The sequence below is a fragment of the Neovison vison genome, chromosome 11 (genome assembly GCF_020171115.1).
Source record: "Neovison vison isolate M4711 chromosome 11, ASM_NN_V1, whole genome shotgun sequence".
In the NCBI taxonomy this organism is placed as follows: domain Eukaryota; kingdom Metazoa; phylum Chordata; class Mammalia; order Carnivora; family Mustelidae; genus Neogale; species Neogale vison.
In genome coordinates, this window is record NC_058101.1 from 129,341,879 (window position 1) to 129,354,769 (window position 12,891).

General features: G+C 35.1%; 1 protein-coding gene across 13 annotated transcripts in view; it reads left to right on the forward strand.

Moving 5' to 3' along the window:
* The window catches only part of RAPGEF2 (Rap guanine nucleotide exchange factor 2), a 240,720-nt gene that overhangs the window by 107,248 nt on the left and 120,581 nt on the right, over positions 1-12,891 (forward strand). The window contains exon 1 of one of the 13 annotated variants that reach the window (XM_044224736.1): positions 7,194-7,354. The exons of 11 other annotated variants lie outside the window; for them this stretch is intronic. Coding sequence is in view for 1 of the 2 variants with exons in the window: in XM_044224735.1 (XP_044080670.1) it covers positions 8,519-8,529 (11 nt within the window). In the remaining variant the exon portion in view is untranslated. Of the gene's footprint in view, positions 1-7,193; positions 7,355-8,383; positions 8,530-12,891 lie in introns of those variants that run through there. One more of the 13 variants, XM_044224735.1, reaches the window with a different exon arrangement.

The window sequence follows — 12,891 nt, forward strand, 5'->3', positions numbered from 1 at the left end:
ACAGACAAGAACCCTAAAGGTAGATGGTCCGTGATGTTCTGTCTGGTGGCTCCACAATGTGAAAAGGTTATATGGGCTTTCATCCTTCTTCTCTACTTGCTTACACATGGCTGCTGAATGCCAGCTGTCCTGTCTGCAGTGGGACTAGAAGTCGGAGGAAAGGCAGAAGAACAAAAAAGTTAGCTTCCATCTCTATCAGATTCTTGAAACAATGTCTTTTTTTATATAACGTCCAGAGGTACTTATGTGGCCACTTCAGGTTACCCAGGAGTGTAAGACAAGTAGTCTTTTATTCTGCAATGTGATGTGCCCACTAAAAATAATAATATAAAAATATCACTCTAAGGAGAAGGAGGAGTAGGTAGAGTAGGCCACCAGCAGTCTCTGCTACGTTAGCTCTTTAGTTTCCCCTCACATTCTCTTAGATTGTTACTACTTTTTGTTGCTGGATCATTCTTTCGCTCAGCCCTAGGATCGTATTTTTCTTCAGCTTATTCACGCTGTTTCAGGGCATACATCATCTATAATTTCTACTTGTCGTATGTAAAGTTGACTCGAGTCCGTGTATCCCCATGACACGCATATATAAGGTAAAGTTATATATTAAAGATTTTAAGGAAATGCTCGGTAGAGTTCCAAATAAAATTAACAGACATGAGCTTGATTTGATTACAGATGGAGATGTTGAGGGGAGAGTTTAGTTGCACTTGGTAAAAATATATCCTGTGTTAAATTTGAAATAAGGTAGATGTTTAAATTAAAGGACTGGAGTAAACATGTAAAAGATACAATGGACTGTATTAAAATGTTCCCCTTCAGGTATTAGTTGTACTTGCTGCTTCAAGATGAAGCATGTTCATTCTGGAAAGCTAACATGATTCTGAGCATTTCCTAGATCAATCTTACCCCTTCTTAAATCATATTCTGACGTACCTGATGCACAGAGCAAAACTGTTCTCTAGAGAGGGAGTTCAGTTGCTGGATCAAGTTGGGAATTTGGTTGCTATAACTACAACTTCACAGATATAAGCACAGGCTTTCATAGTCCTTGGAAAATTGGCATTGGTAGTGTCTTAACAAAGTAAGTAGCCTTAAAGAGAAGGACTGATGATTTTGTTGTAGTATAATTGATATGATATCCCAGGTCATCTGATGCTTGAAATCTTCAGTCAGGGAATTTGTCATTTGTGATCTTTGGTGTAAAAAATGAGTGTGTGAGAGTTCAGCCTAGACATGTCCTTCCATGTAGTGATGTTTGGATTTCTCTTGTAGAAGTAAATATTGTATTTCATAAGGGTTTTAGAGTCTGGTATGTGTGTCAATGAAATACAATATTTTTCTTTGTAAAAACCTGGGTTTGCTTATCTATTGCTAAGTGTAATGGAACTCTTTTGTGCCACAGTTATTTTGTTGGGGGTTGGGGGGGCTTGGTTTGGAGGGGTGGGTGAGTTAGCATTTCACCTGTGTGCATTCAAAATGTCTTATAATATGTATCAACTAATTTTTTTTTTTAAGAAGCAGCCTTTCAGTATTGGGAACTCTAACAGAAAATAGGAGTAAGAATGTTATTACTAAAGAAAAATTATGATATGAAACAAATTATACTTGGTGAAATTGGAATATCTTTATTAAAATAAAGGTTTCCAATTAATCATAGTTCAGGGACACCCTCTATTTTATTTTACTATGAGTTAAGTTATATATATGTACATATATGTATAAAAGGCAACAATCATATATTTGAATGTTAACGAAAATGACTTTATATTATGTACTGCACTTGATTTTTTCACTGTACTGGAAATTGTTTAAAAGAACCTCAAGAATGAAGATAGTTGAAATAAAGTAAAGTAGTAGCTTAGATGTGTATTACCATCTTTATATTAGAATTTAAATAAATGTAATGTATGCTTAAAAATTACCTTCTATATTTATTACTGATGAGAATATTGAACTGTAAGTTGAAAATATTAGAAGTTTTTTTATTTCCTTAGATGTTTCCTTGTTTGCCTCTTATCTATGGCTTTATAGAGGTTATGTGTTTTTTGCAGTGAAATACAAAATATTTCTGGTATTTCATGTCATGTGTTATAGATCTATATAAACATTAAGTAAACTGTATTTTTCTAGTTAAACATTTATCTAAATTTTTTTGGTCCTGCACTTCAAGATTATTTTTACTTTTTCTTTTATTGATGACCTATTCTGTGTTCTATAGCTATAAACCGCTTAGTTTGTCAGCTTTATTAAGATAATGTTTATTTCTTAATTTAAACATTTTTAGATAATTTAAAATATTGAGGCAGTGGTCAAAATCTGTCACTTTCCTATGTGTTATTATTATTATTATTTTTGCTTTATTAAGATGAATTTAGAAAACCATCATTGAGTATGCTTTAGTTTTACAAGTGGGAAACTTCATTCTAAGTCATATAGAATACACAGTATATCTATGTCTATACGTGTATTTATCCATATATGTATGTATCACAGAGGTCTCCTGCTGCCAAGATGGTTTATATAGTCTGAAGTAATGATTACTTAATGTTATTCAGAATCTTTAGACCATTTCAGTTTACCACTTTATCATTTTTAATTTACATAATTATATATTATATTATATAATTATATATTATATTTATATATTTAATATATATTATATACTAATATAATTTTAATGTATTTATATTATTTTAATTTTATAATATAAAATTATATATTATATCAATATTATACATTTATATAATAATTATATATTTATATAATAATTTATAATAATTATATTATATATAATTTATATGTTTTATAATTATATGTAATATATAATTATAACTATATATTTATATAATAATTTTATAATTATATATTTATATAATTTTGGAAGCACAGAATGAAGAGTTATCTGTGAATAGGGTCTTCTAGATTTTATTATCATTATCCAATTTAAGTGAACTTTTAAATGAACTTTTAAAAATTAAAATATGATTGACATATATTGAGTGAGCTTTTTAAAAAAGATTTATGTATTTATTTGGGGGGGCTGAGAGGTGGAGGGTGAGGGCAGGGGGACAGGGAGAAAGAATCTCAGACAGACTCCCTACTGGACACAGAACCCTATACAGGTCTTGATCCCACAACCCTGAGACCATGATCTGTGTAGGACGATGAACTGACTGAGCCACCCAGGTGCTCCTGTTAAGTGAACTTTTAAAAACCTTTCTATATAGTTAATTTTGTGTGTGGAAACATCACTGTGGCTAAAGGGGGGATTTTTTCCCCTTGATTATCTATGTCAGAGTATAAAGTAATTCTAGTTTTTCAATATAGTAGAGAAGAACTGGCTGCTAACTACTCTGACCCGAGAGATATGAGTTTGATTTTTCCGAAGAATGTGCTTGTGGGATGAAAGTAGAAAAGACATTGGATTAGAGTCCTTCTGTTTGGCAATAAAGGATGGTTAGCGATAACATGGGGCATAATTATGAAAAGTAATTGACCAAGGCAGAGGTTTCTAAACTGGGCTAGTTAGTAGATTCACCTGGCTTGGGATGGGTAAAATCCTGAGGCCGAGGCCTAGAGATTTTCATTCACTGCATATAGATTGGTGCATACACTCTCATTTTCAAAGTTTTTTACAAGTGGGTGGTCAGTCGGATTTGAACTGAAAGGCTGGGCTAACGGCTATGACACTGATGTGTAACCACTAAAGTTTATAGATCCGTAGAATGAGAAGATCATGGAAGATCTGACAGAGTTGGGACCAAGATAGGAACCCTATCTCAGTGGCCTTGGTATGCCAAAGTAAAGGGCCTGATTATTACTTTCAGGAAAATAGAAGTCTATGGGTCATATGTCACTGTAATTTAGAAGGACTAATTGACAGAATTTAGAGACTGAGAGAATTTACAGATGAGAGAATTCAAAAAATTTACAGATGAGGGAAAAGTTGGAGTAAAAATGTTCCAGTGCTTTGAACTTGCATGTCTGGTAGTGTGATGCCTTTGCCAGCTATAACCAAATCTGGAAGGAATGCAATGGGTGGATATCAGAGTTGAAATGAATGTATTTGATATTAGGCATGTTGTAGTACATGCTTTGACAGGGAGAGCTACAGGAGGTATGAAGAGAAGCTGGGCATTGAGTCACTTGAAACATTTTGGAGATAGGATAGTGTAGGGTGGAAGGGTAGGTAGATAGGAAGAAAACAGAAGCAAAATGAGGCGCTTATAAGGTCAGAAGACTATAGGGACAGACTTTTGACAAGTAAAATTTTGCTGCTCATTTCAGTGCAAAAATTATCTCATGGCCTGTTTTAAGCAAACCATGCAATATGTTGCCAATTCTCATATAAAGTGGATGCCAGATTTCATAAATTCTACTTTTTTTTTTTTTTTTTTTGAGAGTGAGAGTGTACAGGGAGAAGGGTAGGGGTAGAGGGAGAAACAGAATCTTAAGCAGGCTCTACATCCAGCACAGAGGTTGATCTGGGGCTTGATTCATGACCGTGATATCATGACCTGAGCTGAAATCAAGAGTTGGATGCTTAACCAACTGAATCACCCAGGCACCTGCATTCTATTGAATTTTGTAAGCAAGGTAGTATTAATCTTTTGCAAAACATAATTTGAAAATGATGGTTTGGGTTCCTTCCAATTTTTTGCTTCTTTCAACATTCGTGAACACCTGCTTATGTGGACATATGTTTTTATTACTTTTTGAAAACCTAGGAGTAGAATTGCTGGATTATATGGTAAATGTGTGTTTAGCTGTATAAAGAACTGCCACACCGTTGTCCACAATGGCTGTAACATTTGCATTCTCAACATGTTATGAGAGTTCTGGGTGTTCTACATCTTCCCCAACCCTTGGTATTGTCAGTGTTTTTAATTTTAGCCACTCTAGCGGATATGTGATGATAATCTCACTGTGGCTTTATTATGCATTTCTCTGAAGCCCAGTGTTGTTGAGAATACTTTCATATGCTTATTGGCTATTCAGATACTTTTTCTGGTGAAATATTAGTTCATCCATTTAAGCAAATTTTTAAAAGATAGGATTTTCCCCACTAAAAAGTCTATTACTGGAATCTCTCTTCTGTTCTATTGATCTACAGCCAGTTCTTAAAAAAAAAAAAATTAAAAGATTTTTTTATTTTTTAAAGAGAGAGAAAGAGAGAGTGAGCATGGAGGGTGTCGAAAATGGAGAAGGGGGGGAAGAGAAACTCAAGCAGACTCCTTGCTGAGGGTGGAGCCTGAGCCAGGGTTCTATCTCCTGACTCTGAAATCATGACCTGAGCCTAAAGCAAGTCCGACGCTTAACCAACTGAGGCACCCAGGAGCCCTGATCTACATGTCATTTCTTATATCAATACCACATTGTCTTCAATTGTGTAGCTTTATGGTAGCTCTTGAAATCTTGTAGTATAAATCCCCAGCTTTGTTCTTTATCAAAATTGTTTTAGCTCTTTTATGTCTTCACTGTTTCATATAAATTTTGAAATGGGCATATCAATGTCAAATGTTTTTTAGGATCTATAGATCGATTTGGGAAGGTTTATTTTCAACAATAGTGAGCCATCCACACCATGAACATGGTATATTTCATAATTTATTTACATCTTCTATTGTTTCCCTTCACATGGTTAAGTATCCTTTTGTAATTTTTAGTGTACGGGACATGTGCATCCTTCATTAAATTTATTCCTAAGTATTTCATTTTTGATGATAAGTAGTTGGTTTTTACTATTTCGTTCTATACTATAAGGAAAGATCTGAAACAGATTAATCAATATCTTCTACTTACTGGTAGAATTAGAACAAGTACTTATAAAACAAGGTAAAACAAAACAAGTATGGCTTATGAGAGATATGCACATTTTATTCAAATGAATTAAATTGGTTGGCATTTTATTACTTGATATCTTTGTAAGAAATTATATATAAGTGTGAGTTTATGCTTTTCTTGTAAATGTGTTTTTTTAACTTCTAGGAATTTTATGAATGTGATATTACTCGTGACCTGTGTTTTGGGGTCCCGTCTTACAAGGACATACCTACTATTTCAATCTGGTATGTTCCAGATTTGGGGGAACTTAGTGGCTAGGTTTTGGTGCCATTCATGTAAGCCTTTAAAAAGTACCAGATGCCTGGTTGAGACCTTGTTTGATTTTTGAGAACAGTTCTGTTTCTTCCTAATGAAGTGCCAATCTGAATCATTTATATGAATTCATCTACCATTTTTCTCATTAACAAGTTACATTAGATACATTAACAAGTTACATAGATCTGTTTGGTTATTTCTTAGTGTAAATTGTTTATTTTACCTGTTTAATGAATTTTATGAAAATTATATCATTTTTAGATGAGATGGTAAAGCTAAGCTTCTTGGTCTCTTCAACTCCTACACGATGAGCTTTGCACAGTGAAATGGTGAACATTTAACAAAGGCATTTTGGATAAGGCTTGTGTCTATATGCTGAGGGGGAACGCTGTTATGGACCATAACTTTTATACAAACTGATCAGCTGCCATCTGTGTACAAAGCACTGTGATCAGCAGAGACCTGTTTGTGCCACTGTGTAGACAGATAGCAGCAGATCAGTTTAGCTGAGCTGTTCTGTAGCAGTTCGGTCACGAGGACATAGACACTACCAAAGTGTAGTCATCATCACACCACTGTCCTTTGCTGGTTTAGATGGTGGCAAGAGAGAAAAACTGCTTGCTCTTCACCCCAGTACAGCTGAGGTAAGATCCACCTTTTTTCTCTTGAAGGGATAAGCAAGCAACAGCAGCCTCTTTCAACTTTTCCCACATTGTTTTGATTTAAATTTATGCTATTTTTTTCCATGATAATTCCTCAAGCCAGGTATACAATTCAGCATCCCTTTGGTGGAGAGCAATGTGTGGAGTACAGCTGAGATAAATTCTACTCACAAAATTACATTGCTGAGCCCATCTAAACATTTGACCTTGAAGACTCACAGGAAAGCAGACACTGCAGATTTGCCTACTTGCCCTTGACTTACAAGAGAGTAGTAGATAGTGAATTAATAGAAATTGATAAAGAGCGTCTGTCAGGCAGACGCTGAGGTCATGAGGCTGGTATGCGGAAGCAGTGCCCATACAACATGTGTAACACAGAACTGCAGCCAGGAGGGGTGGGTCGGTCATCGAAGCAGGAAATTAGCCTTCAGAAGGCATGTTGGCTTTCTGCACAAGCTACAGCCGCATGGACTGACTGAGAGAAAACACACAGGGAAATGGGGAGCGCTCACTGCTGCAGAGAAAAGATCTCCTGTAGAAGGGGGCAGCGCTGTTGCTGCTGCTGGCGCTTCAAAGATATGAAGACAGTGCAGGTTAGATCGTTTATTTTTAAATGAATTAAAATGTTAATGGTACCAAGAGCAAATGTTCGGTGCTTCTCCCATAGCTCAATAGACAACAGGGTGTGGAGGAATGCACAGAGAGAAGACACAGCTTATGAGGCCTTCGCTTGTGATTGTTTTCTTGTTGCTCTATTTTAAGCAAAGGTTAAATGTTGAGATTTGCTGTGGGGCAGTCCACCTCTGTTAATTTGTGCAGGGTAATGGTTGTTAGAACATCTCTAAATGAGCCTTGAAAGAAATGGAGAGACTCTTAAGTATATATTTAGTTTTCCCAAATAGTTACTTTTGAAACACGAGCTTGTTAAAGGCCATGCTTTAAATAATTAGTAGTTTACACACACATAACTTATATGTGTACTTCATGTGTGTTTGTTTTTGTTTCAAATAGCTGTTACCTTTTATTTTTTTTCCCTTTGGTTAAACTAATGAGTGAGGATAAAATATTTTAAAAGATTAAATGCATTTTTATGGAAAGTTTTTCAGGCCATATTCCTTTTATACTTAGATTAAAACTTACTCCTTAATGTTCTACTGATTGAGAATGGGACTGATGGCATCAGCAGTTACTTGTTAGATTTTTTCCCCTTAAAGTTAGTTGCTATTCTTCTATTTCAAGACAGGGTCATGTGAATGTTTTTTTGTGAGCCCTAAGTAATAGGTTGATTTTGTTTTAGGAGCATCATGTTCAATCATTTATTTAGATTCTTTGGAGGAAAGTGAAGTTTAGGAACTGCTTAGAAATATGTATGAAAAATTGGTATCTCGGAATATAAATCATTTTATAAATTGGGATTGGCTACCAGTATAATCTCAGTTTGATTGCTGTGTATTCCCTCACTGGGTGTAGCCTGACATGAATAAGTTTACATTCCAATACTGAGGAATTGCATTCCACTGAGTAGTTCTGACGTACAACAAGAATGTGGAGGCCCACACAAAGGGCAAGTTTAAGGACAGTGATAGAAGCAGCTTCTGTATTCAGCAACTGCCTTTCGTGGAAACTTACACTGGTGAAAAGTGCTCTTGACTCAACTTGGGTGGGGAAAATGTGGTCACCGAAAGTTAAGACAGGACGGCCTTACCAGAGTAAGATCCCTCAATACCCTGTCTGGTATATTATAACCAAAGGTATTTATGAAAACTAGGTAAGCCTTTATATTTTTAAACATTTGTACTTTCTGGTTATGAGTCTTGAAAGAAAGCTTATCAAGCTCTTAAAATTTTCTCTGTTTTACATTATATAGAAGATGAATTGCTTTTAGTAATTTTTTGTCTGCGTATTTTTAGTACTATAAAGCCATTGCATTTTGCACCTGTAAAAGTATTGAAGTTAGCTTATTTCAATTTTACAACAATTTGTGATTCTTAATTTTAAATTTGTTCTGTACAAAAACTTAATGGGAATGAAAATCGGGATTGTTAAACTGTTTTTGGAGCAACCATTCCTAAGTTGGTTGTACTTAGGGAATATGAGCATTTAGGAATAATCTGCTTGTTATGCCCGAAGTGGTCTTTTCCATAATCACCTTTGTGAGCATAACTTTTTTTCTTTGTAATAGCTCAGAGAACCAGCAGATTGACCAAAAGTGAACCTGCATCACTTTTAGTTGTCATCTTTGGTTGTTTAATAAAAGATTATAAGGGCATTCTGAAATTACATTGAGGTTAATAGTTGAAAGCCAAACTGTACAGCATATTCATACAGAATAGTTTTAGAAGAATTTAAAATAGCCTGGAGTAATTAAATTTTCATTTTGCATAGAACAGGAAGACTAGCAGCATTCTTAAAACACACGTAGCGTACTTCTTCTTCCTATCTCCCTATCTCTTTCTTTTTGACTTCATGGACTCTTGTGAAAGGCTGGTATCTAGTATAGAAAGGGCTAACAAGTTTTTAAATATTCAGTCAAGTCTCATTGATAACTGTTACCCACACTTTTCTTGATTTTGAACATTATCATGCATTTTGTATTTGTATTTATCTGTATACACAAGAAAAACTGAAATGATCAGAAGAAAGGAATTTTTAAAACTAATTTAATTCAAAGTATAAAAATAAGCTATGTGACTTTAAAAATTAAGAAGTTTAAACTTTAAAAATATCATTGTTTATCATGGTATGTGGTATTATGAGTGCCATTTCAAAGAAGCAGATGTTCTACTAGTTGAAGTTCTGGCAGCAGCTGCCTGAAAAAGCTTGGTTTTTATAGACTTGACGTTCAAATCTTTGACTATTCCAGGGTAACCCTCCAGCTCTTGATGGTCATTTGTAATTTTGCTGAATTTGAATTGCCTTCTGAATTACAAAAGCTAATTTGTCTTTTTCTCACTCAGCTAGGCAGAAAGTGAGCCTAGCCAACCTCTGAGAACTTACCTTTCAGCTCTCCACTTGTCATCGGCTTTGTGCTTTATGGGTAAATGTGATACACTGTAGCAATATTTTTGAGGAGGTCGGGTAATTATTCCTCATAAATGTCAAGATGACCAAAGACTAGAGTTCATGTTATAGAATGTGGAAGGAGACTATTGCAGAAAGCAAGAGAGAGTGTAAGGTTGGTGTAGTAGGACAGAATCCTGTATCATGGAATCTGGTTGTCCTTTCAGGCATCTCATTTAACCTTCCCCCAGACATGCTGTCTTAGTTTCTCCCATTGTGAAAGGACAGTTGAACTAGAGAGTTCTTATGGGGAAAGTAGGAATGCACTGGCCATACATAATATCACTTGGGGGCTTTTTTCTAAATACAGATGTTTGAGAACCTTTGAATGTAGTAGCTTGGATTATGGCATACTTTGAGCTTTGAAGCTGAAGAAAAAAATGCCAAGAGGCCCTATAAGATACGATTTTCTGTTTTTTTCTCAACTCTGAAGTTCTACAGGTCTGTTTTGGTTTTGAGATGCAACTGTGGGAAGCAAATATGAGATCCTTTTTGTTAAACTCATGGCACTTAACTATTCTGTCTGTACTCACAGCTTCGTGTGTACTCATCTTATGTAGAGGATGTATACATTCTTACATACAACCTATGTAAGAATGGGGACTATGTTTAGTGAGCTCTGTATTGATTACAGAGTTTATGTATAGATTCTGTAGTATGTGTCCTGTGAGTATTTGGAAGAGGAATAGGAAGCAAAATTGTGGAGATGGGGCTAGCATGGCAGTACCCTCTAATTTATGGCTAAGGATAAAATAAAAATGGAATTAATGTTGGGTGAAAGAAAAATTGTAGGTATAATTGACTTTTCAAAAAATATTTCAGTAATATTTGTTTACCTTTTCCCCGTTTCTTACCTGTTCAACTTTTACCCACAACTTCTCTCTTTCATTGCTAATTAACGTGGAAAAGAGATTGGTTCCAGGTTTGTCAGTGGTAAAATTTGGTCATCAAAGTTAACTCTTCCTTTGTCCCTAAGATTTGCTGTTATTTGATCAAAGTAGTAGTGTTCCCACTTTTTGTTATTCAGGCCCTGAAATTTTGCCAAGAAACTCAACCTCTTTATCCTTACATAAAATAATGTCATTTTAACTATTTTTAAAAGTTTATTAGTTTTTTTTAATAAGCTCTACACCCAATGTGAGGCTCAAACTCACAACCCTGAGATCAAGTATCCCATATTCTTCTGACTGAACTAGCCAGGCGCTCCTGCCATTTTAACTATTTAAGGTGTATGATTCAGTGGTATTAATTACAGTCATACTTGGGCAGCCATGACCACTACCTGTTTCTAAAGTTTATGTTCCATGGCTCCAAACAGAAACTCTGTAACCATTAAGCATTCCTAGAGCCCCCAATAATCCATTATTTACTTTCTGTCCTTATAAATTTGCCTGTTCTATGTATTTCTTACAAGTAGAATCTTATATTTGTCATTTTGTGACTGGCTTACTGCATATAGCAGAGTGCTTTCTTTCAGGGCTGATCCAGGCTATAACATGTATCAGGACTTACTGTTCTTTTCTTGGCTCCTATTGTGTGTATTTATGATGTTCATCATGTTGATAAACACATGTTGTTTCCACCTTTTGGCTATTGTGAATAATACTGTTGTGAACTTTGATGTATAAATATCTGTTTGAGTCCTTGTTTTCAAAACTATTGAGTATTTACTTAGGAGTTGGATAGCTGGGTCATACGGATATTCTGTTCAGCTTTTTGATGAAGACCAACCTGTTTTCCACAGTGACTGCACCACTTTACACTCCCACCAGCAAAATAACAAGGATTCAAAGTTCTCTATCCTCTTTAACACTTGCTATTTTTTAAAAATTAAAATCATCTTAGTATCTCATTCACATCTGATATCAGGTATGAAATGGTATCTCATTGTGGTTTTGGTTTGCTTTTCTTTAATGACACAGGATATTGATCAGTTTTTCATGCATTTATTGGCTATTTTGTATTCCTTTGGAGAAAGTTCTATTCAAGTACTTAGCTCATTTTTTAATTAGGTGGTTTGTCTTTTTGTTGTTGAATTGTAGGAGTTCTTTATATATTCTGAATATTAAACATTTCTCAGATGTATGATTTACAAATATTTCCTCCTGTTCTGTAGATTTTCTTTTCAGCTTCTTGATAATGTCCTTTGATGCATAGAAGTTTTTAATTTTGAGGAAATCCAATTTATCTGTTTTTCCTTTCACTGTTTGTGCTTTTAGTGTCATATCTAAGAATCTCACTGCCAAACCATAAAATAGACTGAACTGTAGAGAACAAACTGAGGGTTGCTGGAGGGGAGGTTGGGGGATGCTGAATGGATTAAACAGGGTATTAATCCTTGGGTATTAGAAGGGCCCTTGTGAGGAGCACTGGATGTTGTTTCTAAGTGATGAATCACTAAATCCTACACCTGAAATTAACCCGACACTGTATGTTAACTAACTGGAATTCAAATAGAAGCTTGGAAGAGAAAGCCAATAGAATCCATTGCCAGATCCAATGTCTTGAAGGTTTATCCCAGTTTTTTTCCTAAGAGTTTTGTGTTCTGGGCTTTTTTGTTTAGATCAGTGATCATTTTCACTTAATATTTGTATGTGGTGAGAGGTATGGGTCTAACTTACTTTTTTCTTTTTTTCTTCAATATAGCGGTACAGTTGTCCTAGCGCATTGTTCTTTCCCCATTGACTGAACCTTGCCAGAATTTGGTTAACTATAGATAACATGGCTTTATTTCTGGACTCTCAATTTTATTTTATTGGTTTCTATGTCTGTCCTTATGCCTGTACCACACTGTTTTGATTAATACAGCTTTGAGGTAAGTTTTGAAATCAAAAGTGTGAGTCCTCTGCTTTTGTTCTTTTTCAAGACTGTTTTGGCTAACTAGGTCCCTCGGATTTCATATGAATTTGAAGATTGGCTTTTCCATTTCTGCATTAAAAAGCTGTTGGGATTTTGATAGGGACTGCATTTGATAGGACTAATTTTCCATTTCTGAAGTGGCACAGAGGAATATTTGGAGCAGAGTATGTCATATAGCTTGGAAATGATCTTTCCCTTTCCTTCCCTCCTT